This window comes from Canis lupus, chromosome 27 (assembly GCF_003254725.2).
Source record: "Canis lupus dingo isolate Sandy chromosome 27, ASM325472v2, whole genome shotgun sequence".
Classification (NCBI taxonomy): Eukaryota; Metazoa; Chordata; class Mammalia; order Carnivora; family Canidae; genus Canis; species Canis lupus.
In genome coordinates, this window is record NC_064269.1 from 43,960,780 (window position 1) to 43,984,265 (window position 23,486).

General features: G+C 39.2%; 1 protein-coding gene, 1 long non-coding RNA gene and 2 pseudogenes across 13 annotated transcripts in view; 1 reads left to right on the forward strand and 3 right to left on the reverse strand.

The window, feature by feature from the left end:
* Positions 1-23,486, forward strand: part of ADIPOR2 (adiponectin receptor 2) — a 145,044-nt gene that overhangs the window by 31,365 nt on the left and 90,193 nt on the right. For 2 of the 8 annotated variants that reach the window (XM_049102746.1, XM_049102745.1), the window contains one exon: positions 15,243-15,664. The exons of 3 other annotated variants lie outside the window; for them this stretch is intronic. In XM_049102746.1, the coding sequence (XP_048958703.1) occupies positions 15,243-15,664 (422 nt within the window). Of the gene's footprint in view, positions 1-15,242; positions 15,665-23,486 lie in introns of those variants that run through there. 3 more of the 8 variants (XM_025461681.3, XM_049102748.1, XM_049102747.1) reach the window with 3 other exon arrangements.
* On the reverse strand, positions 7,525-15,419 carry LOC118352474 (uncharacterized). Of its 5 annotated transcripts, XR_004809649.2 has the most exons (6): positions 14,438-15,419; positions 14,267-14,332; positions 12,682-12,846; positions 9,008-9,116; positions 8,224-8,360; positions 7,525-8,041 (listed from the first exon to the last, which is right to left on the reverse strand). It is a non-coding gene; the product is annotated as an uncharacterized LOC118352474 (long non-coding RNA). The 5 variants fall into 5 exon arrangements; XR_004809647.2 differs by lacking the exon at positions 14,267-14,332 and having other exon boundaries at positions 14,438-15,418; XR_004809648.2 differs by lacking the exon at positions 14,438-15,419 and having other exon boundaries at positions 14,267-14,431.
* LOC112669106 (U4 spliceosomal RNA) lies at positions 9,838-9,922 on the reverse strand (annotated as a pseudogene).
* On the reverse strand, positions 20,390-21,536 carry LOC118352507 (protein SDA1 homolog; annotated as a pseudogene).

Below are 23,486 nucleotides of genomic sequence, written 5' to 3' on the forward strand. Positions count from 1 at the left end.
TGCCTTGCTTCATTAAGCTCTCTTTGCTACATTCTCTAGTGGTTAAGTGCTTGGGTAATGTAGTCACAGTCCTTGTGTTTGAATCTTAGCTCTGCTATGTAGCTGTGTGACCATAAGTAAGTCACTTAACCTCTCTGTGCATCAGTTTCCTCATCTGTAAAATGGAGATAATGATAGTACTATGCCATGAGTTAACAACCATGTATAAATAACTCAGAAAATGCTTAGCACATAGTATATATTCTATATATTAGCTATTGTTATTATAATTATTACATAGATATGGCATTGGTAATAATGATGGTGAAATCATGATGACTTATACCTTCCTGAAGCCACTTAAGAGTGAATGAAAATGAGTAACCATAAGAAATGTTGTATAACCTGCTGACCATCCTCAGTAAAGCTAATACAGCTTTTCTCTTCTTGTTCTACTTTAAGGATAGCCAGACTCTTAAGCCAGGGTAATCTGATTCGACTGCTGAGATGAGTATATTCAAGTTACGTTACAGCAGCAAAAGCAGTTTGCCTTTTAAATTTAACTAACATATACACTGATTTTCTTTTTCAGCCTGGGTTGGAACTGACTCACTGCTGTGGTTCTGTTTTTCTACTCCATTGAATATGCATTTTTGATGCTTTACCAATAATAATGCATGGAGAAATGGGAAATATTTTTTTTTAATGGGATCTTTTGATTAGCTGTCCTAAAGCTTTTCGGTTACAGCTCTCCCACAAAATACTGGGACAATCTGACAAACATTTTGGAGGTCTCTCTCTCTCTTTTTTTTTCCTCCCTTTCTTGTACAAAAAAATTTCCAATTCCTGTGACAACTGCCCCAGAAATTTGCTTCCGGGCTACTTGTTGTCTCTGTGGGCTCTCCCTCTGAAAACAAATCCACTTGGGAACCCTGGATCCAGGAATGCCAAGTAGAAATTGTGTAAAGTGATTTTATTCAGATGCTGGTTACCTGTCAGACTTAAAATCCAACAGACTGGGGTCCCTGGGTGGTGCAGCGGCTTAGTGCCTGCCTTTGGTCCAGGGTGTGATCTTGGAGACCCGGGATCGAATCCCACGTGGAGCCTGCTGCTCCATCTGCCTATTTCTCTGCCTCTCTCTCTCTCTCTGTGGCTATCATAAATAAACTTAAAAAAATTTAAAAAAATCCAATAGACCTAGAGATAATTGCCTGAGTATTTTTGGTAGTGAAAGTTTGACATCTAAGATCTAACCCCTGTTGCTTTCTTTCTTTCTTTCTTTCATTTATTTATTTGATTTATTTTTTTTAATTTTTTATTTATTTATGATAGTCACACACACAGAGAGAGAGAGGCAGAGACACAGGCAGAGGGAGAAGCAGGCTCCATGCACCGGGAGCCCGACGTGGGATTCGATCCCGGGTCTCCAGGATCGCGCCCTGGGCCAAAGGCAGGCGCTAAACCGCTGCGCCCCCCAGGGATCCCCTGCATTGTCTTTCAAAGTGTGGTCCGTGGGGACAAGACCTGCTATGTCTCTAAGACTCAGGGTATAATGAACATGGTGGGGCTTGTGGTATCTCTTGTTCAAAGGTAAGAATTTCAAGAGCTGCAGGAGCGGTAACCGTAAGTGAAGGGACGCCCAGGTGGCTCAGCGGTTGAGCGTCTGCCTTTGGCTCAGGGCGTGGTCCCGGGGTCCGGAATCGAGTCCCGCGTCGGGCTCTCTGCATGGGGCCTGCCTCTCCCTCTGCCTGTGTCTCTGCCTGTCTCTCTCTCTCTATCTCGTGAATGAATAAATAAAATAAAACACACAAAAACGTAAGTGAAGAGTCCTTTAGAGCACAGAGCCCTGTGCCTTGGCACTGGCGTACACCCATGAGCCCAACCAAGCCTTTGTGGAGCCGATGGTATCAGAAGCTCTGGAATCTTCCCGGTAAATCCGATATCTGGGGCTTACCGGCGAGTTAGTGAAGTCGAATCTCTGGAGATAGCGTTTGTGAATCATCATTCTCAACAAGCTCTCTGATGTTAATTTTGTACACATAAAAAGTCGATAACCTTTCACTTTCATTGGCTTGGGAAGAAAAAGCAATTCTATCTTTTAAAAGTGCATGGCTTGCTTGCCTTGATAGCTACCTGAGGCAGCTGCCTTGTGCCACCTTCAGCTTTTCTTTCCACTTTCTTTCTCTCTTTGCTCTCCTTCTTCCCTTTCCTCTTCTACATTTGTTTGCAGCCTGTCACTAGTATGCGAGGCATGGCTAAACTTTGCTGATGACACCCAAGGCATATGAAACCATTAAACAAAGAAAATTTGAGAGGAGAGGGGAGACTTTCAGTGAGCTAGGCAGTTTTTCTGTAGGGATTATGTTGTTTGCCAGAGCCAAGTTTATTTTTACTTCTAAAAAAAACAGAAAAGGAAAAACATCAGAGAAACAATGCTATGAGAATAATCCCGATCCTACAGCCCCGCCCTCAGTGACTCTTTGGTCGAATACAATGGAATTTGATCCCAGATCAGTCCATTTCCTCCCCAGTGAATGTCTGTCAGTTCTTGGAACTTATTTCTGCCAATTGTCTCTTCACAAAATTGTAACCCCAAGGACTCAGGGATTCATCCTGGGTAACTTCATGAAAGAATTCTTTCTTTCTTTCTTTCCTTTTTTTTTTTTTTTTTTTTTTTTTTAAGATTTTATTTATTTATTCACGAGAGACAGAAAGAGAAAGAGGCAGAGACACAGGCAGAGGGAGAAGCAGGCTCCATGCAGGGAGCCCGATGTGGAACTTGATCCCGGGACTCTAGGATCACGCCCTGAGTCAAAGGCAGATGCTCAACTGCTGAGCCACCCAGGTGTCCCCATGAAAGAATTCTTATCAAATTACCCTAAACACTTGGTTTTAAGTTCTGAGTCTAGAGACACTGGGGTGGTTCAGCAGTTGAGCACCTGCTTTCGGCTCAGGGCGTGATCCTGGAGTCCCGGGATCAATTTCCACATCCAGGCTCCCTGCATGGAGCAAGCCTGCTTCTCTCTCTCTGCCTGTGTCTCTGCCTCTCTTTCTGTGTCTCTCACGAATAATAAAATAAAACCTTTAAAGAAAATAAAATTTCTAAAAAAAAGTTCTGAGTCTAACTAAACATCATCAAGATATTTCAGGGTTAATAAACTTTTTTATGTTATGGATATCAAAGTTTAGCACAACAAATGCTCTTTTTAATTTTTTTTTCTTTTTGGCTCACAGTTTTCTCTGTGTGGGTGATTGCTTAAGTAGTCACTAAGCAGAGCAGATGCTGTCTTGAATTTTTGCTTACTTCAAAGTCGACAAATTTTTACTAACAGGTGCTTCCAAATTCCTTATGAAACTATTTTTCTCTTTATTGATTTTCATCTCTGTTCTCTGTTTTTTCCTCTAGTATTTCTGGAGTTTTATTACTCTTTTTTCTTTAAAGATTTTATTTATTTATTCATGAAAGACACAGAGAGAGAGAGACAGAGACACATGCAGAGGGAGAAGCAGGCTTCCTCAGGAAGCCCAATTTACTTATTTGTTTTAGAGAGAGAGTGTGCAAGTGCATATGAGTAGGAGGGGCAAAGGGTGAGAATCTCAAGCAGACTCCTCACAGAGTGTGGAGCCTGACTTGGGGCTAAATCTCATGACCCATGAGATCATGACCTGTGCTAAAATCAAGTGTCAGACACTTAACCAATTGAGCCACCCAGGCACCCCTGTAACCCTGAAGTTCTTAAAAAATATTTTCTGTTTGCTTTTTATTTTGGCAAAGGACTTCCATACAAGAATATATAAAGAACTCTTACAACTCAATAAAAAGAAGGGAAACAACTCAAGTTTTAAAAAGGCAAAAAATTGGAATAGACTTATTACAGAAGAAAATATAAGAATGGCCAATAAGCACATGAAAAAATTACAACATCATTTGTCATCAGAGAAAGACAAGTTACTATAAGATAATGCTAACATAGTCTCTAGAACAGCTAAAATAAAAGTATCTGACCAAACCAAGTGTTGGGAAGGATGTGGAGCAATTGGGAATCTCATACATTGCTGGTAAGAGTGTAAAATAATAAAATTACATTGAGAAAGTATTTGGCAATACTTACTACTTTTACTCATAAACATAAGTTTAAACATAAACTTATCATATAATCCAACTATTTCACTCTTAGGTATTTACCTAAAAGAAATGAAAATGTATGTCTTCTCAAAGATTTATTCATGAATGTTCATGGCAGCTTTATTCATAGCAGTCAAGAACTGGAGATTATACATAAATTCATCAATGGGTGAATAGATGAAACTGTGGTATATGCATACTACTTAGCAATAGAAAGGAATGAATTACTGATATGTGTAAATAACATGAATGAATCTCAAAAACATTATGCTGAAAGAGAGAAGCCAGATACAAAGGAGTACATATTGCACAATTCCATTGATTTGGATTCTAGAAGAGGCAAACTAATGTGCCGTGACAGAAAGAAGATCAATGCTTGGCTGCAGCCAGGTTTGGAAGGGGGCTATTGAACTCCAAAGGGGCAAGAGGGAATTGGGGCAGATGCTGGGGACATTCTATACTTTTTAAAATTAAAAAAGATTTAAATATCTTATTTGTTTATTTGAAAGAGAGTGAGAGAGAAAGTGTGAACAGAAGGAAGAGGGAGAAGCAGGCTCCCCGCTGAGCAGGGAGCCCAATGTGGGGCTCAATCCCAGGACCTTGGGGTCATGACCTGAGCTGAAGGCAGATAAAAGCAAGATCCAGTTATATGCTGCCTACAAGAGACTCATTTCAACTAAAAAAAAAAAAATTTTTTTTTTTTAATTTATTTGTGAGAGAAAGAGAGTGCAAGCATGAGCAGGAGGAAGGGCAGAGGGAGAGGAAGAGAGAGAATCTCAAGCAGATGCCCTGTTGAGCATGGAGCCCAACTTGGAACTCAATTTCAGGACCTTGAGATCATGACCTGAGCAGAAATCAAAAAGTTGGATGCCCAACCAACTGAGCTACTCTGGTGCCCCTCACTTCAGCTTTAAAGACACACATAGCCTGAAAGTGAAGAGATGGAAAAGGTAGTCCATGCAAATGAAAACCAAAAGAAAACAGAGTTAACTATACTTATAACAGAAAACAGACTTTAAGCCAAAGATAGTAACAAGAGACAAAAGCCATTGTATGAAGGGGTCAATTCACCAAGATGATAGAACACTGGTAAATATTTATGTTCCCAACATAGGAGAACTTAAATATATAAAGCAAATGTTAACAGATTGCTAGGGAAAAATAGACAGCAACACAATAATAGTAGGTAGGAGACTTCAATACCACATTTTCAACAATCCAGACAGAAAATCAATATGGAAACATTGGACTTAAACTACATATTTGATCAGATGGATTTAACAGGCATATTACATTAACATTCCATTGAACAGCAGCAGAATACACAGTTTTCTCCAGCACACATGGAACATTCTCCAAGATAGATTTTATTTTAGACCACAAAACAAGTCTTAATAACTTCAAGAAGATTTAAGTCATGTCAACTGTCTTTTCTGACCATTATGGTATAAAACTAGAGAAGAAAACTGAATAATTAACCCAATATGTGGAGATTAAACAATATGCTACTGAACAATCCATGGGTCAAATACATCAAAAGAGAAATAAAAAAATATCTTGAGACAAATTAAAATGGAAATAAACATACTAAAACTTATGGGAGGCAGCAAAAGCAATTCTAAGAAAGAAGTTCATGGTGATAAATGCCTACATTAAGAAAAAAGAAATATTTTAATTAAACAATCTAACTTTACACTTTAGGGCACTAGAAAAGAAGCACAAATGAAGTTCAAAGCTAGTGGAAGGAAGAAAGCAATAAAGATCATAGTAAAAATAGAGACTAAAAGGACAATAGAAAAGATCAATGAAACCGAGACCTGTTTTTTTCTTGAAAAGATAAACAAAATCATAAACTTTTAGCTAGATTTACCAAAAAGCGATAGAGAATGCAAACAAATAAAATTATAAATAAAAGTAGAGAAGTTACAACTGATACCAAACAAATAAGGATCGTAAGAGACTACTATGAACAATTATATGCCCATAGATTAGATAACCTAGAGGAAACGGATAAATTCCTAGAAATATACAACTTAGTAAGTCTAAATCATAAAGAAATAGAAAATCTGAAGAGATCAGTTACTAGTAAGGAGACTGAATCAGTAATCAAATACCTCCCAATAAACAAAAGTCCAGGGTGAGATGTCTTTACTAGTGAATTCTTCCAAACACTTAAAGAAGAATTAATACTAATCCTTCTCAAAGTCTTCCAAAAAATAGAGGAGGAAACACTTCCCTCATTTTATGTAGCCAGAATTACTTTGATACCAAAGCCAGGTAAGCACTGCATGAAAAGAAAATTAGAGGCCAATATCACTAAAGGACATAGATGCAAAAATCCTGAAAAAATACTAGCAAACCAAAATTTGACAGTAAATTAAAAGGATGAAATTCCATGATCAAGTGGGATTTATCTGAGATACAAGAATGGTTCAACATCCATAAGTCAATGTGATACACTACATCAACAAAGTGAAGGATAAAAGTCATGATCATCTCAATAGATGCAGAAAAAACATTTAACAAAACTCTCAACAAACTTGATATAGAAGGTATGTAGTTCATCATAATAAAGGCCATTGTATCAAACCCACAGCTGACATTACACTCAATGGTAAAAGGTAAAAAGTGTTCCCTCTAAGCTCAGGAACAAGATGAGTATGATCACTCTTACTACTTTTATTCAACACTGAATTTGAAGTCTTAGAGCAATTAGGTGAGAAAAAGAAATAAAAGGCATCCAGAGGAAATAAAATTGTCTCTATGTGCAGATGACCCGACCTTAAAAGTGGAAAACCCAAAAGACTGTATCCAAAATCTGCTATAACTGGGGATCCCTGGGTGGCGCAGTGGTTTAGCGCCTGCCTTTGGCCCAGGGCGCGATCCTGAAGACCCTGGATCTAGTCCCACGTCAGGCTCCCCGCGCATGGAGCCTGCTTCTCCCTCTGCCTGTGTCTCTGCCTCTCTCTCTCTCTATCTCTCTCTGTCTATCATGAATTAATAAAAAAATTAACAAAATCTGCTATAACTAATCAATGAACTCAGCAAATTTACAGGATAAAAAATCACTATACAAAAATCAATTATGTTTTTATACATTAATGATAAACTACCTGAGAGAGAAATCAAGAAAACAATCTCATTTACTGTAGCATCAGAAAGAATAGAACACTTAGGAATAAATTTAACCAAGGTGGTAAAAGTTCTATATGCTGAAAACTATACGGTATTGTTGAAAAAAAATTGAAGAAGACACAAATAAATAGAAAGCTATTTCATGTTTATGGATTGGAAGGATTAATAGTTAAAATGTGCATACTATCCAAAGTGATCTGTAGATTAAATGCAATCTCTATCAAAGTTTCTTTTTTTTTTCTAAAGATTTTATTTTATTTATTCATAAGAGACACAGAGAGAGAGAGGCAGAGACACAGGCAGAGAGAGAAGCAGGCTCCATGCAGGGAGCCCGATGTGGGACTCAATCGATCATGGGACCAAACCGCTGAGCCTCCCAGGGATCCCTTCTATCAAAGTTTCAATGGTATTTTTCACAGAAATAGAAAAACAATCCTAAAGTTTGCATGGAATCACAAAAGACACTGAATAGCCAAACAATCTTGAAGAACAAAGCTACTTGATTTCAAATTACATTACAAAGCTATATAGTATTGTATAGTGTTGGCATAAAAATAGACACAATAACCAACAGAACAGAATAGAGAGCACAGAAAAAACCTCAGGCATATATGGTAAATTAATTTTTGACAAAGCCAAGAATATACAATAAGAAAATGATAGTCTCTTTAATAAATAGTGTTGGAAAAAACTGGATATCCATATGCAAAAGAGTGATATTGGACCATCATGTCACAGGATATACAAAAATCAACTCCAAATGCATTAGACTTGACCGTATGACTTGAAATCATAGAACTCCTAGGAGAAAACATAGAGGATAATTTCCTTGACATTGATCTTGCTAATGATTTTTGATTTGACGCTAAAAGCAAAGGCAACAAAAGCAAAAATAAGCAAGTGGGACAACATTAAATTAAAAAGCTTTTGCAATAAAAAAAAAATAAAAAAAAAAATAAATAAAAAGCTTTTGCTCAGGGCACCTGGGTGGCACAGTTGGTTAAACGTCTGTCTTCGGCTTAGATCATGATTCCGGGGTCCTGGTGAGCCTTGAGTCCAGCTCAGCGGGGAGTTTGCTTCTCCCTCTGCCCCTCCTCTTGCTCATGCTTTCTCTCTCTGTCTGAAATAAAGAAATCAAATTTAAAAAAAAAAAAAAAAGCTTCTGCTTAGCAAGTGAAACCATCAACAACAAAATGAAAAGGCAACCTATGAAATGGCATAACATTTTGGAAACCACATATCTGATAAGTGGTCAATATCCAAAATATAGAAGGAACTCCTACAACCCAACAGCAGAAACAAAAAGAGAAAAAACAAAAAACAACCAACCCAATTTCAAAATGGCCAAAGGACCTGAATATACATTTTTCCAAAGAAAACATCCAAAGGCCAACAAATTCATGAAAAGATCAACATCACTAATCTTCAGGGAAATTAAATAAAAATGATAAGATATAACCTCACACCTGTTAGAATGGTTATTATCAAAAATACAAAAAAAAAAAAAAAATACAAGAGCTGGGCAGCCCCAGTGGCACAGCGATTTAGCGCCGCCTGCAGCCCGGGGCATGATCCTGGAGACCCGGGATCAAGTCCCACGTTGGGCTCCTTGCATGGAGCCCGCTTCTCCCTCTACCTGTGTCTCTGCCTCTCTCTCTCTCTCTCTCTCTCTCTCTGTGTGTGCCTCTATGAATAAATAAATAAAATCTTTAAAAAAAATACAAGAGCTAACAAATCCTGTCAAGAATGTGTAGAAAAGGTGGGCACCTGGTGGCTCAGTTGGTTAAACGTCTGGCTCATCCCAGTTTGGGTCTTGATCTCAGGGTTGTGAATATAAGCCCTGTGTTGGGCTCCACACTGGGCATTGGGCTCCATGCTGGAAAAAAAAATGTGGAGAAAAGGGAACCATTGTATGCTACTGGCTGTATGCTGCTGGTAGCAATATAAATCAGTATATAGGTTCCTCAAAAATGAAAAGTAGTACTACTGGGCCATGTGGTTGGCCTACTTGTTAGAGCATGCAACTCTTGATCTTAGGTTCATGAGTTTGAGCCCCACATGGGATTTAGAGTTTACTTTAGAACTACCAGATGATTCAGCTATCCCACCTCTGGATATATATCCAAAGGAAACAAATCCATTGCCTTGAAGAGATATTTACAGTCCTGTGTTTATTGCAGAATTATTCACAATAGCCAAGGTGTGGAAACAACTCAAGTGTCTATCAACACATGAATGGATATATATATATATATATATATATATATGTATGTATATATATACACACATATATATACATATACACAGTGGAATATAATTAGCCATAAAAAGAATAAAATCTTGTCACTTGCTACAACATGGGTAAAGCTGGAGTTCATTATGCTAAATGAAATAAGCTAGATAGAGAAATACAAATACTACTGCATGATATCACATGTGGAATCTAAAACAAAAAGTTGAACTTGTAGAATCATAGAGTAGAAAAGAGGTTGCCAGGGGCTGCAGGGTAGGGGAAATAGGTTGGTAAAAAGGTACAGACTTTCAGTTATAAGGTAAGGAAGGTCTTAGGGGGATCTAAGTTATAATAGGATGACCATGGTTGATAACACTCTATTTTATCATTAACAATAATTGTGCCTCGGATAAACCTCATTGGCTACGATACTGCCACTGTGCAAAGCCTGTATTTTATCATTGAAACTTACTAAGAGAGTAGAACCTCAGTGTTTTCACCAATACACACAATAGTAAATATATGAGGTGATGTATGTGTTGATTAACTCGCTGGTGGGGTGGTGGTGGGATCCTTTTGCAATGTACATGTATATCAAATCATGTTGTAAACTTTAAATGTCTTACAATTTTGTTAGTTCATTGTGCTGCAATAAAACTGAGGAAAGCCCATTATTTGAACTGTGCACAAAAAATTGGTACATTTTATTGTATGTAAAGTATACTTTGATAAAGTTGATTTTTACAAACTACAAAAGCGTGTTTAGAGAAGGGGTGCCCAGGTGGCTCAGTTGGTTAAACGTTAGTCTCTTGATTTTGGCTCAGGTCATGATCTCAGGGTTGTGAGATCAAGTCTGCGTCAGGCTCTGGGCTGGGCTTAGAGCCTGCTTAAGATTCTCTCTTTCCTCTGCCCCTTCCCACCCCCACCCCCAATAAAATAATAAAATAAAATAAAATAAAAATATCTTACTCAAAAGTTCGTTAAAAAAATGTTTAGAGAAGACTCTAAAGACTAAGACACATCACCCAGCATTAATAAATGATGTTGAACATCTGTCATTTGCTTTATCTGTTTTCTTATATTAGACATGAACTATTACTAATGAAGGTGAAGTATTTAATTCCCATACTTATTGTTCACCCCTTACCACCAGCAAGCACATTTCATAAAGTTGTGTGTTTCTTTTCTCTGTCCATTTAAAAAAATGTATTAATAGACATCTTCATTTCATTGATGAAAATATCAAAACTTAACAGGAACTGCACGTAGGTCAGAGTTAAACAGTGAGTCAGTTAGCAGCACAGTCACTAGTAATGTTCTCAGTCTCCTGCTCTTTCCTCAGAGCTATGTTACTTAACTGGTGTTTGTGGAGCTGCTGTTATAATTTGTGTAATTATGAGAATGTTTACACTGCTCTTTATCCTCAGTTTTAAACAATACTAAAATGTGAGCTAAATGGAAATTTAGTGTTATGATGTTTCTCTAAGTGTTGGAAATGGACTCCTCGAAAAACTTCAAATCAAAGACTGTGATAATTATCAATATATATTTGATATCACTGTAACTGCAATTAAGCCAGAATACAGATACTTATGCTTTTCACTCTAATTTTGCCATGTAGATTACTAGATTATTATTATTTTTAAAGATTTTATTTATTTATTCATGAGAGAGAGAGAGAGAGAGAGGCAGAGACATAGGCAGAGGGAGAAGCAGGCTCCATGCAGGGAGCCCGACGCAGGACTCGATCCCGGGACTCAAGGATCATGCCCTGGGCCAAAGGCAGGCACTAAACTGCTGAGCCACCCAGGGATCCCCCTAAATTACTCTATTATTTTTAAAGCAACTAATACCATTGAATCCCAATGCTTCAAAGTCCAATTTGACTGTTTTACATTTGAAGGGGCTCAGAATGTGCCACCCTAAAATATGACACTTTGGGGAGTTGGTTATTTTGAGCTGAGAGCAGTTGAGAAACAACAGATGCACAAAGGGTTCTCTACCCTTACCCTTTCTATCTAAAAACAGGTCATAAAATTTCCCACGAGAAAGGTACCCTTTCTGTATCAGGAAGAGAACATTCTTCTTTTGCTCCCAGTTTTATTGCGATATAATTGACATTTAACATTGTCTGAATTTAAGGTGTACAACATGATGGGATATATGTATATACTTATCACCATAATAAGTTTAATTGACATCCATCCCATGAGAAGAACATTCGTATCATCAGATACTGAGATTCAATGCTAAAATGGACATGTATAAATAAACCTAGAACAGTAACTCTTAGTTTGCCCAGTATAGTTCCTAGTCATTGTCCCACAATTTACTGTTTTTAGAGGAATTGCCTTTGTCTTGTCACATCCCTACAGTTTTTCAATTTTTGTGTAAAAAGCTTTTACGTCTAAAGTTTTCTGCAGGTCTTCATTTTCCTTCTGGAGATTCCCATGTACCTGTAAAGATATATAATACATTGGCGTGCTTTTCTCCTCTTCATCTGTTTTATGTCAGTTTAATTCATAGGCCAGCCGTGGAACATAAGAGGATAGAAGAAAGTCTTTCCTCTCTTACGGCATATATATGAGATAGTTACAGGGACTGCTTTGACATTCCTTGCTCTTTCTTTTTTGGTTTATGTTTTTTATGGTCCAAGTTCTATATTGTCCAGATTTTTCCTTCAGTTCTAATGTTTATATTTCAAAAGCTTATAGATATTGGCAGAGAAAAGCAGAGTTTAGAGGGCTTTAACTATTTTGTAATAATGAAGCTGATTTCTCTTTGTGATCTTTTAGGGGAAAGTCATAAAACAGTTCTCTCAAAGAAGACTGATAATTTTGGTTTTACCTAGCAGATAATTAGACTTTTTCCCTTCTTTTTGAAAATAGCAATTGCTCTGATTAGAAAAATAACGAATGAAATAATTCCTCTTCTATTTATAAAAGTAACAGAAACCAGTTCTGAACCCAAGTTTAAGTTCAATGGAGTTCAGAGTGCCTCTTTTTTTTTACCCTTTAGAATTTGAAAGCTGCACCTTCATTTGCTTGTTGTTTTAGACACATCTTCCACTTGTCTATTGACTTGCATATCACAATGCACTTTAAGTCTGTTCCTAGAGCAAGTCCAATATCACCATTTCAGCAACATACTATAATGTCACTGAAGCCTCCTTCTGGGATGGCCACAATAGATTATGAATGTTACTCACCCAGTGATGCGTTCTCCTTGTCAACAACATCTGATAATTGTGGAGATGACTACATCAGACTAGCTGTGCCACAGGGCACTGTTGTGTCACTGGTGACTAGTATAGGGAGTAGGGGTGGACAGGAATCTTTTCTTAGTGCTGCCAAAGATGAAGAACTCCACTCTCCTATGGGGAAGTGTGACACGATAAGAATGGAGAGAGCAGAGATTCTAAAGATCCACAGCTGACACTGGAGGATACAGAATTTTACTGATTCCTCCTTGGTTTTTGAACATCTAGTCATAAGATAATATATAGGGATTACTAACTGAAGTACAGCCTGGGAGACAGGCCTGAGAAATCTGCTTTGGAACACTGAATGGTGACATTTAGGTAAGGGACATGGGTGAAGCCAGCATGGACATGGGACATGTATGGGATGTATGGTGGCACCATCCTCACTAGCTGAGAAGGTGTGAGCATTCTGAGGAAATGATGTGGTTTATTTTATCATTGAAAGCATCAGGGAGGGCAGCCCCGGTGGCCCAGTGGTTTAGGGCCTTCAGCCCAGGGCATGATCCTGGAGACCCGGGATCGAGTCCCACATCCGGCTCCCTGCACGGAGCCTGCTTCTCCCTCTGCCTGTGTCTCTGCCTCTCTCTCTCTGTGTCTGCCATGAATAAATAAATAAAATATTTTAAAAAATGTATAAAAAAAAGAAAGCATCAGGGATTGGCAATAGTGATCTGGGAATGAGATCAAGGTGACAGAGAATGAGAGGTAAAATGTTGGTGGGAAAATGAGAACACTTTCACGTTTTACCACACATCGGACCATTCCAGAGGAAGTTTCATAGAGTAAAGCACTTTGTCAAAGCAAGTCATTAAGAGAGAGGATGATTTAAGAAAAGATTTGAGATCCTGGAACAATCTCTTTTTTAAATTGTCTTTTTTATATAGATCTGTCACCTTCAGCAGATCTTTTATTGAGGCTCTTGTTCTTAACTTTTCGCTATGTGAGGTAATATACTGGGTTAAATTTGCTATTCAAAGCTGCCTGTATTTTGTTTCTGATGTTCTGTGGAAGTGTATGAATGAATGTCTTCCTGGATTTCAATTTCTTTTTTTTTTAAATATATTTTTAAAATTTTTTATTTATGATAGTCACACAGAGAGAGAGAGAGAGAGAGAGGGGCAGAGACATAGGCAGAGGGAGAAGCAGGCTCCATGCACCGGGAGCCCGACGTGGGATTCGATCCCAGATCTCCAGGATCGCGCCCTGGGCCAAAGGCAGGCGCTAAACCGCTGCGCGACCCAGGGATCCCTGGATTTCAATTTCTAAAGCTTTATGTATCTATGTCTGGAAAAATAGAAGTCATTATTGAAGGGAATTTGGTCCTTCAAATTTAATTTCTGTTATTTAATTTGTATTAATTTTATCTCTTGCATGCTTAACTGGGTGGCCTAAAATACCAGTATTAAGACCATCTTATTCATGCTTTTTGTGATTTTAGTAACTTTACTCATTTCTAGAATTTACACTTCCAGGCTTGAAAAGTTCTTTATCTTTTTTTTGGGGGGGGGGGTGAGTGGGGAGTCCCTCATACCTTAGACTCTAGGCCTTCTAGTATGAGATCTGTGCAGCTTTTTCCAGAATTCTTTGTTTCCTGTTGCTGTGGATCACGGGTAGGACAAGCAAGGCATGGGCATAACCGCTCTTGAAAGCTTTCGGATTTTCTCTAATCGTTAACAAGGGGTTTTACAGTTAAAGCAATTACCTCTTCAGAGTGTGATACGTTCATCTTAGAACTGAACGTGAGGAAAACATTTTTATAAAGCCAACCACTTTCTATCCAGGTTTCTCCGCCTATCCAAAAATGCAAAAATGCAAATTGTTGTTCTTAGGAAGCCTTTCCGAAGCCCAGGCGAAGGCACAGAAACAATTACCAGTTTGGAAAAGTGAAAACCCTTTTTTGTAATTCTGTTGGTTAATGAAAAACCGAGCTTTCGGCTGAGAGAGTAGGGAGCTTGTACTTCCTTTTCTTTTAGAATAAGTAGGTAACCAAACCATTTATTTGATTTCTAAGAAGTTAGAGCTCCGTTGAAAGCTCATATGTAGAAAATCACTCACTTTGGGAAAGGGACACAGTATTGAATGCCGAATTAGTTTCTGATCTGCCATTACATTAAACACATTTTACAAATCATCCTGAATTACATGTATTCTAAGAGTGAGTGAGTTTACATGTTTTTGAGGAGCCTTGTACTAAGGTAATAAAAGGCAAACGCTATTGCTTTGTACAAGACTTGGCTAATGCCCAAGGCTTATTTCGGAAGCTTTCACAGACGACGCCCAGCAGAATATTGGCTATTGGCAGAAACATGATCCAGTCTAAATCCCTCAATTTTGGCTTCCGCCCAAGGTGTGTAGCCCGTATCCATAGAGACCGGAAAAAGCGTCCCCGAGCTGGCCCCTGCCTCTTCTGATCTAAACTGCTTCCGCTTTCGGTGGGAGGGAAAAAACGAAGGGGATTTGTGTGCCCGCCCGAGTAGCACTCTTTCTCTCTGTGTCTCCATGCTCAGTCCTGCTTTCGCTGAATTTCTGGCCGAACCACAACTCCCAGGATGCATCCACACTCTTGAGCGGTCAGAAGAGCAGTTTCCGGTCTGGGCTAGTGCGCCTGCGTACGATCTGCGGCCCTATTGGTTCGAACTGCCTCGTGCGATGCGCGTCACGGCGACGCGCAGTCGTGGGGGCGGGAAGACGCGGCGGCGGCTGTCGCGGCGGCGCGAGCAGGATCTCAGACGCGGTATCGCGGCGGCGGCAGCGGCGCGGCTCCACCGGGTCCCCTCCCTCCTCCGCTTCCCCTTCCTCCCCCTCCCCTCGGCCGTGGTCCCCGAGGAGTCCGAGACACGCGGCGAGGCGGCGACAAGCTCCGGGTGAGGGTCTCTGGAGTGTGAGCGCCGTTTCCCGGGCGGAGGGAGCCCGGGTCGAGGAGGAGGAGGTGAGGGCTGTGAGGCGGGGAGTGTTCCCGGCGCGGGCCGGGCAGCGCGCGCGGGTCCCAGCCTTCAACTCGGCCTCCCTCCCTGCGTCGCCGCGGGGCGCGGCGTGCGGCGCTGTGGCCCCGGGGCCGTCCGGCGGGGCCTGGATCCGCCCTCCGTCCTGCCGCGGTGTGTGCCTGGCGTCCCCCGCCCGCTCGCCCCTCCCGGCGCGGGTCTGGAGCCCCCTCCGCTCCTCTCCCCTCCTCTCCCCGTGCGTGCGGTTGCCCTTCCTCCTGCCCCCGTCCCCCCGTCCCCCCGTCCCCGTCCCCATCTCGGTCTCTGACTAGTTCTAGGAATTTCTTTGGTTGCAGGCTTCGAACGGGTTCTGCCCAGTGCTACTTTTATAGTCCTCGGGGTGGAAGATTTTTCTACCTTTCCTTCGGTGGCGCCCCAGGCCGCCGACTGGGGATACTGCCTTGGGCCCTGGTTTGCCAAGCCCCTCTTGGCTTTTCCTCTGTCCCTGTGTGCTGCGCTTAGAACGAGTGAAAACAGGGTTTAAATCAGTTCCAGGGGTCTGAGAGAGAGTTCGGAGTGGGAACTGATAGCAGCCTTCTCCCTCTCGCATCTGACATTAGATATAAATACGTTTGTCTCTGGAATTTGGCAACTAGAGGAGACGGCCCAACTGGGACTTTTGGTAGATCCAGATGTCCGGCCGGAATTGTACTGGATATGGTAACTTGAGTGCAGGTTGTTGGCATTCTTTTTAGTAGGATGGCCTTTTGATACTTTATTTTTAGATTCTGGATTCCCATTAGATCTCTTCCAGAGACAGTCCAAGAAACCGTTTAAAACTCGAAAAAATCTTTTGTAGCATTTAAAATCATTTGATCACAGAGCTACTCAATAAAATGTTAAAAATAATGTCTTCAACCCAAAGCTTTAATTTTGGAGGGAAGATCTTAGACTGTCATTTCTGAAGTTTGAAGTGTTTTCTTATTAAAGGCCACCCGTTGGTCTCCTTTTATCACCCTCTCACTGTCATTCTGTTAGAATTTGATTAAAAAAAAAACAGAATTTGATAATTTGAAAAACTAGGTTTTCATTTTATAGAATGAAGATTTTCATTTGTGATTTTTTATTTCATAGAAATATGAAATTTCCTTTCTTTCTTTTCTCTTTTCTTTTCTTTTCTTTTCTTTTCTTTTCTTTTCTTTTCTTTTCTTTTCTTTTCTTTTCTTTCTTTCTTTCAAGATTTTATTTATTTATGAGAGAGAGAGAGAGGCAGAGGCAGAGTGAGAAGCAGGCTCCATGTGAGGAGCCCGACTTGGGACTCGATCCTGGGTCTCTGGGATCAGCCCTGGGCTGAAGGCGGCGGCGCCAAACCGCTGAGCCACCTGGGCTGCCCAGAAATTTCTTTTCTTATGTTGTTCATAGATGTTTTCATGCATTCTCACAAATTTGTTGGAGTGCTGACTGATGACAATGTGTAACAATTTCATTAGTAGTTGGGACTTGCATGCTTGTGGTGGCAGCTACTTGGTGCTGAATTAATATGAACTTTGAAAAAAATTCAGATTGATTAAAATATGAAAGATATTTCTTTTAGCTTTTATTTGTAACTGCATACCCACCAGTATACGTTCATACCTGAACTTTATAGGCTACCTAATAGCAAATTTTCTCTTATCTGAACACTAGCTATGAGAAAAGGATTTCCAGAGCCTAAAAGAGAGTTTTTCTATTCCTAGACTAGTACGAATAAATAAATGGATGGATTTTTTTCCACCAGTAGTGTCATTTTAGCTGCTGCAGTTTCTTGTGTTCCAAATGAAATTAATTTTATTTATATATAATATAATATATTATTTATAATTTATTTCAGGGGCCAACAAACTTGTGGGGCAAGTTTTGTTGTCTTTGTAAATTAAGTTTTTATTGAGATACAGCCATCTTTATTCATTTTGATGTTGTTTGTGGTTGCTTTTGCAGTGCAAGGGTAGAATTAAGTAGTGGGACAGAGACTCATGGCCTGCAAAGCCTAAAATATATACTATCTGGCCGCTAATAGGAAAAGCTTGCTGACTCCTACTTTATTTTGTTAAAAATCATGCATATGTAACGTAGAAAATTAAAATGAAAAGTATAAAGAAGAAAGTAAAAATTGTCCAGAATCACACCACTCAGAGGGGTTTGTTTTTGTGATTATTCTTACAGAATATGTTAGCGATTGTTTTTGTATAAATGGACTCATATTGTTAAGTGGTGGTTTGTAGTCTTTTTTTTTTTAAGATTTTATTTTTTTATTAATTTATTATTTTTTAAGGATTTTATTTATTTATTCATGAGAGACAGAGGAGAGAGAGACAACACAGGCAGAGGGAGAAGCAGGCTCCATGCAGGGAGCCCGACGCGGGACTTGATCCTGGAACTCCAGGATCACTCCCTGGGCCTAAGGCAGGTGCTAAACCGCTAAGACACCCAGGGATCCCCAAGATTTTATTTTTTTAAGTTCATCTCTGCACCCAAGATGGGTCTTTTTTTTTTTTTTTTTTTAAGATTTTATTTATTTATTCATGATAGTCACACAGAGAGAGACAGAGAGGCAGAGACACAGGCAGAGGGAGAAGCAGGCTCCATGTAGGGAGCCCGACGTGGTATTCGATCCCGGGTCTCCAGGATCGCGCCCCGGGCCAAAGGCAGGCGCCAAACCGCTACGCCACCCAGGGATCCCCCAAGATGGGTCTTGAATTCATGACCCTGAGATCACAAATTGCAAGGACTGAGCCAGCTGGACACACCTGTGTGTAATCTACCTTAAAAAAAAAAAATATATATATATATATATAGGCAAATTGAACACCGATAAAAAACAAATTTATTAAAAAAACACCTCAGATTGTTGTTATTTGGCTATTGAATACATTTATCTTTTCTGCTTTGAAGAGCTTACTAGAAAGGGGTTTGATGAACCAACGTTTTCCTGATTTGTCTTACTAGTTAAGATTAAAAAAAAAATCAGGGATAATAGATGCTCGATGGTGGTGGTGGTGGTGGTGAAACCATTTATTGAGCACTTATTGTGTACTAGGTAGTTTTTCAATACTTTACATGTATTATTTAATACCTGAAGCAGCTCTGTGGATACAGGTACTAGTATCCATAGTTAAAGATGAAGAAACTGAGGCACAGAGAAATTAACTGGTCAAGTTTATCAGCCAATTAATAATGCAGTTGGGATTTGAATCCATGCACTCTGGTGTCTGTACCCAGGCTCCCAATATGCTAGAGTGTCTCATTAGAGCACTGCTCAGGATAAGAAAGTTGAGACAACATAGAGATATATGATATATATACCTCTGGTATAATCAGTATAAAAATTTGTCCTTGTGGGATCCCTGGGTGGCTCAGCGGTTTGGTGCCTGCCTTTGGCCCGGGGCATGATCCTGGAGTCCCGGGATCGAGTCCCACATCGGGCTCCCTGTATGGAGCCTGCTTCTCTCTTTGCCATTGTCTCTGCCTCTCTCTGTGTCTCTCATGAATAAATAAATAAAATCTTTAAAAAAAAAATGTCCTTGTGCCCTTCTTTCCAGTTTCAGTCTCTGTAGAAATCCACTGCGGTCTGATATAGAGATTTCCGGCTCTTTGTCTGCTTATACAAATGTTTATTCACAAATCTGTCTGCATTAATAGACTTCATTTTTTAGAGCAGTTTTAGTTTACAGAAATTTTTGCAGATAGTATAGAAACTTCCTATATCACCTTTTTTTTTGTTATTAATAACATGCATTAATGTGGGATATTTGTTACAGTTGATGAACCAATATTGTTACATAGTCATTAATTAAAATCTGTCTTTTATAAAAGGGCTCCTTTTTATGTTGCAAAGTTGTTTTTTTAAAAAAAGATCCAGCCAGTCATTGTTCTGCAGTGTGGTTTTTTGGGTGCCTTTAAAGTATCATGCTTCTGGACTTTTCAATGCAAAAAACCCATTAATTCACTAATTTTCAGATTAACAACACAATTTTAATGGTCTTTTTGAATGGAACAGTTGCTTGGAAGCTATAGGATTCTTTTTTTCTTAAAAAGTTTGTTGTGATGCCAGTTGCTTTTCTTGGGAAGAATGCATTCTGGACATTCTGACTCCTTTTTTTTTTTTTTTTTTTTTACATTCTGACTCCTTGAAGCTGCTCAGCTTCTTCTTTTTTTTTTTTTTTTTTAAGATTTTATTTATTCATTCATGAGAGTCAGAGAGAGAGAGAGAGAGGCAGAGACACAGGGAGAAGTAGGCTCCCTGCAGGGAGCCCGACGTGGGACTCCATCCCAGGTCTCCAGGATCAGGCCCCAGGCCGAAGGCAGGCGCTAAAGCTAAACCGCTGCCAGCTGTTCAGCTTCTTGGAGATTTTCATGCTCTTCTTCATTGGAAGAGTGATGCATATCAACCTAGTTACCATTAACATCTTCCTTACTGAGAGATATTTCCTCATCCATCTTTTTTGTTCTTAGCATTGTTTTCCTCTTTAGTTTCCAACACTTCTGTTCCTAGAATGTAAACTTCACCTAATTCTCCATATTCTTGTACTCTGGATTTTATCTGGTCTTAACCTTGCAATTTCTTCTGCATCTAGGAGATTCAGTGTTTGGAAGAACTGAGTCAGAATTGAGAGACATTTATCACTTCCTTAACTTTGCGTGTTTTATTGTGGACCAGGCCTTAAGGAAGTTAAGTCATTGAGCTGTTATGTCTTTCATAGAATCTCTTTCATTGATTCCTCTGTCATGGTTCCCCCAGAATTTTTGTCCATAACAAAATAGGTGGCCACAATCATGAGTGACTGCATGATCTTTGGGACTACCAGGTAATGAGATGTTTGTGTGTTTGTGCACCAAACAGAAGGATCTTACTACTTTGGTGCTCCTGTAGAAACCTTTGCACAAAGGGATATAAGTTAGAAAAAGCTCATGAATTCCCACCAATCTGGACAAAAGTTTCTAGAGCATCATAATTCAAACTTCTCTTTAGAGCTCTAGCTCAGCTGCAGTAGTAGTTTTTTTGCAGAATTTGGAGAATCATGAATCAAATGGATACTTGAGAAGTTAAACACCTCTGTGTGTGTGTGTGTGGTTTTTTTTCTCTCCATCTTTTGTTTCTAAGTACTTTCATTACCTTTTCAACCTTTACTCTTGTTTGGAGCCTGTTTTCCCTGTGGCATACTGCACTAACATTCTTGGTTGCTGTCCTTTTTCTCTTGTCCATCTTTTCCTAAAAAGGTCAGGGCAGCAACTAATACTTTGGTGACCTCAGAGGAGCATGAATTGCGATAATATTGACAGTCTTGGCATCATTTCAGATGCTTTTTCTGAAGAGTTCACTTACACTTTCATAGATATCTTGGCTGCAATTGCATTTCTATTTGCTAACCTGTACATGAAATTCTGCAATAGTATATTCATTTCATTCTTGTATTTTGGACTTTGATTCATTTTGTTAGTCACAAAATGAGTGTATTAAGTCATAAAAGCTTGTATAGTATATAGAAGTTTAGAGAAGAGCAGTAGCAAACTTGATGGATTGATGAGATTCTTCTCTCAGAAGCTTTGCAAAATGTTATCGGAAGATCTACATTCAAGACGGTGTAATTTTAGGAGAATAGAACTTTCAGCTCTTGAGGAAAGTCATCTAGATGTTCTGGGAAGCAGTGACCAATCAGTGCCATAAACATCACCAGCTTTGCCAGTTCTTTACTGGGTTTATTTGGTTGCAATTTGAAAATCTCCACTTGGATTTGTAGTGAATATTGTAGAAACTCCTCAGCATAGGACAGAGCATCCACTTTACTAATTCTGTAACTGCTGCAGGGTGCGGGGCAGCTAGTGTTAGTTTCCACTGGACATGATGAGTTCAGATTGGCTGGCGATAAGCAGCTCTCAGAAAACCCACACCTGATACCAGCCAACCCTTCTCAGCTGGCTTGGAATCCTGCTTCTGGATGTGAATAGAAATAGCCTTGGAGCCTGGCAGGTGGCGCCATATTGGCTCATAGTAGTGAGCTTTAAAAATTAATATTCACAATAGCTTCTCAATCAGTCCATCTGTAGTAGTTCTTTAGTAGTTCTTTTTAGTATTTTATTGAATGGGTGAGTCATAATTTAATAGCGTTCCTATTATTGGATATTTAGATTGTTTAAATTTGTTGTATTATGTACATACCCATTATAGTACAATTGTTGATGCTAATGACTCTAGGATAACTTTCTAAGAATCTGGTTACTGAGTTGAAGGAAATACATGGTTTCCTTTTTTTTTTGCATTTTTAATTTAATTTTAGTTAACATACAGAGCAACATGGTTTTCATGTTATCAGAGTACCATCCAGAAAGGTCACAGCAATATAAATGCTCACCACAAATGTGGGTGAGGTCTAGCTTCTCCATGTCATTGCCAACTTTTTTTTAATCTTTGTTTATCTGATTGTCAGTTAAACATTTCTTGCAGTGTATTGTGGTTCTCTCTCACTAGGAGGTGTGTTTTGTTGTGATGGCATTCTTTTGAAGTTGATTTAGAATTATTTTAGGTGGAGTTTATATTCTGTAGTTCTTCCTAGTACTTTTTTTTTTTTAGATCTGCTCACCTATTTAGATCCCTCCCTAGCTCTTGAAAGCAGTATGATTTTGCCACTCCTGTTAAGAGTCTGAGGGATGGCCAGTAGACTATGTATTTCTTAAGGATAAGGAGAGTGTAGCTTTCTTTATATCGAACAGTAATCCTAGCATATAGCAAGTGGGAAGTAAATGGTGTTTTTAAAACTTAAATTAGGTTGTGTTCTTATGCTGAGTGAAGTGCTTTAATTTTGTTAAAAATAACCTTTTCAAAGTCTTTGAAATATAAACTTAAAAAAACTGCAGCATAAAATTGTCATCTTGATATATGTTCTCTGTCTCATTCTTTAATTCTGAAATGAGATAAAAAAGGCAGATGGATATCCAAGGACCTGTTAGGAGTAATTAGCCTAACCTATTCAATTTGTAGCATTTTGTATTCAGTTTTGGAAGTTAAGGAATGGATTAAATGGATTTGTTTCATGTAACCCATGGTTTTGATTTTTCTGTATTGGAGTAAACTATGTGTTAGAGGGGGTGTATGCTGGCTAAATGATTTTGTAGCCTGGCTTAATTAGACATTATAAGTGTCCAGAGAGAAGGAAAAGCAAAGCTGAATTCTGGAAACTGCCAGAGTATCTTCAGACATGGGGAAAATACCTGTGGGAAAGGACACTTGAATTTTTTAAATGTAAGAGTACAGAAAAATAGAATTTTTTTGATAGCTGATTTATAGTATTACATATTTTTTTTTTTTAATTTTTATTTATTTATTTATGATAGTCACACAGTGAGAGAGAGAGAGGCAGAGACATAGGCAGAGGGAGAAGCAGGCTCCATGCACCGGGAGCCCGATGTGGGATTCGATCCCCGGTCTCCAGGATCGCGCCCCAGGGCAAAGGCAGGCGCCAAACCGCTGCGCCACCCAGGGATCCCAGTATTACATATTCTTGTTAGACTTTTGTATTTTCCACAGTATCCATGTGTGAAAACAAAGCGTTGTAAAGCATATGATCTTGAAGAGATAAACTTACCTTGTTAAATTTTTGCCATCTAGGCCTTTTGTATGCTTTTTTGTTTTGTTTTGTTTTGTTTTGTTTGTGTATTAGCTAATTATTTTTCACTGGCAGTATATTCACTTTAATCCTGTATGCCCTGAAATCTTAGTTTAGTGAGCATATATGCATGATTGTATCTATACATCCGTTCCATTGGTCGTGGAAGAAAGTGGTGTGGTGAAAACTC